The sequence below is a fragment of the Dipodomys ordii genome, unplaced genomic scaffold (assembly GCF_000151885.1).
Source record: "Dipodomys ordii isolate 6190 unplaced genomic scaffold, Dord_2.0 Scaffold153, whole genome shotgun sequence".
Taxonomy (NCBI): Eukaryota; Metazoa; Chordata; class Mammalia; order Rodentia; family Heteromyidae; genus Dipodomys; species Dipodomys ordii.
Window position 1 is genome coordinate 1,625,703 of NW_012267369.1, and position 2,000 is coordinate 1,627,702.

The 2,000-nt window shown below is 49.8% G+C and overlaps 1 protein-coding gene across 1 annotated transcript in view; it reads left to right on the forward strand.

Annotated features, from left to right (window-relative positions):
- Positions 1 to 981: 981 nt before the first annotated feature.
- Positions 982 to 2,000, forward strand: part of LOC105997790 (eukaryotic translation initiation factor 1-like) — a 1,231-nt gene continuing 212 nt past the window's right edge. The window contains exon 1 of the mRNA XM_013032314.1: positions 982 to 1,337. Coding sequence (XP_012887768.1) covers positions 982 to 1,337 — 356 coding nt within the window. The remainder of the gene's footprint in view (positions 1,338 to 2,000) is intronic.

Here is a 2,000-nt window from a genome sequence, read left to right on the forward strand (position 1 = left end):
CGGCTGCCCGGGCGTAGCTTTGCCACGCCCCCAAGGGCCGTACGCGTGCAACGCATGCAACGTCACGCCGCCTCCGCTTCCTGAGCCTCGCTTCCGGTCCCGCTGTTTCCGGTTCCTGGTGGGCGACTCTGAGCGGCGGGAGTTGCTGGGCCTGGGGCAGCGCGACCTCGGGCTGCGCCTTGGGCGCCATGGTGAGTGGGGGGGGACCGGGAGGGAGGGCGCGGGAGGGCCGGGCGGCGCGGGGAGCCCTTCCCGCGCGCGGCGGCGGCGCTGCGACCCCGGGTGTGAGTGCCGAAGGGGCCGCCAGCTGGTGTGTTCATCCAGCCGCTATCAAGCGCCTCTCGGTGTTGGTTGATGTGTATATGCTACATGCCTGGCATTTTTATGCATACTTATTAAGTTATCCCATTTTTTTTCTTTTTTGCCAGTCCTGGTGCTTGAACTCAGGGTCTGGGCCCTGTTCCTGAGCTGCTCAAGGCTAGCACTCTACCACTTGAGCCACAGCACCACTTCTGGATTTTTCTGTTTGTGGTACCCAGGAATCAAACCCAGAGCTTCTCTACCACTAAGCAATATTCCTAGCTAATTGTTAGGTTTTTAAAAAGAGGTAGCCGAGTAAGAACCATACCACGCACGTGGTATTCAGGTCAGGGGTAGGTTTATTCAGTAGACCTGCTGGGACCAGGCCAGGTTGGCACTCCACGCAGCTGGCAAAGAGAGTGGCCCTGGGTTAGGCCTTATCTAGGATAGGGGCAGGGAGAGGTGTGTCCAGGTAAAGGGAAGTGGGGCCAGGTGAGAGAAAGGTGTGGCCACATCAGATCCAGATGTGACCTCAGGGGATGCAGATGTGACCTCTTCCAGGTGTCCCAGTTGCCTAGGTAACACAGGTATTGGGTGCGGTCTGCTCATCATCCAGGAATGGACCTTACAATTATCACATTTCTGTGAGATAAGAAATATGAGGAAAAGGAATCGAATCCTATGTCTGCTATCCAGAACCTCCACTCTTTCGACCCCTTTGCTGATGCAAGTAAGGGTGATGACCCGCTTCCTGCTGGCACTGAGGATTATATCCATAGAAGAATTCAACAGAGAAACGGCAGGAAGACCCTTACTACTGTCCAAGGGATCGCTGATGATTACGATAAAAAGAAACTAGTGAAGGTGTTTAAGAAGAAATTTGCCTGCAATGGTACTGTAATTGAGCATCCAGAATATGGAGAAGTAATTCAGTTACAGGGTGACCAGCGCAAGAACATATGCCAGTTCCTGGTAGAGATTGGACTGGCTAAGTACAATCAGCTGAAGGTTCATGGGTTTAAAGTGCTTGTGGCTCATTGAAGCTTAAGTGAGGATTTCCTTGCAATGAGTAGAATTTCCCTTCTGTCCCTTGTCACAAGTTTAAAAACCTCACAGCTTGTATAATGTAACCATTTGGGGTCCGCTTTTAACTTGGACTAGTGTAACTCCTTCATGCAATAAACTGAAAAGAGCCAAAAAGAAATATGATCTCTAGCGTAAAGATGGGGAAACAGGTTTGGAGAGACCACTTCTCAGTGAAGGTTTGGAAGAACAGGGAGAAAAGTTGCGTCCCAATTTTGCAAGAACTCTTTTGCTATATCCTACATAACCCAACCCAGAAAACATGATCTATGCAGTAAGTGACTTGACACTAGTAACAGCACTTAAAAGTCACTTTGCAAAAGCCAGTCTTGGGATTTTTTTCTCCTCTAAATTCCACTTGCAGATAATAGACAGTTGTGGTGTTGAGTAAGTATAATCTAGATGGAGGCCTCCAGCCTGGTTGGGAAGAAGGGTTATAGGTAAAATTTGAAGGAGTGGGACTTAGCAAGATCTAGGTGAATGAAACTGTTCAGGAGTAAAGAATTGAAGTAGAGGGGCTGGGAAGGTGGTCAGTAGTAGAGCGCTTGCCTTGCATTCATGAGGCTCTGGGTTCGATTACTCAGCACCACATAAGCAAAAAGAAAAAAGCCGGAAGT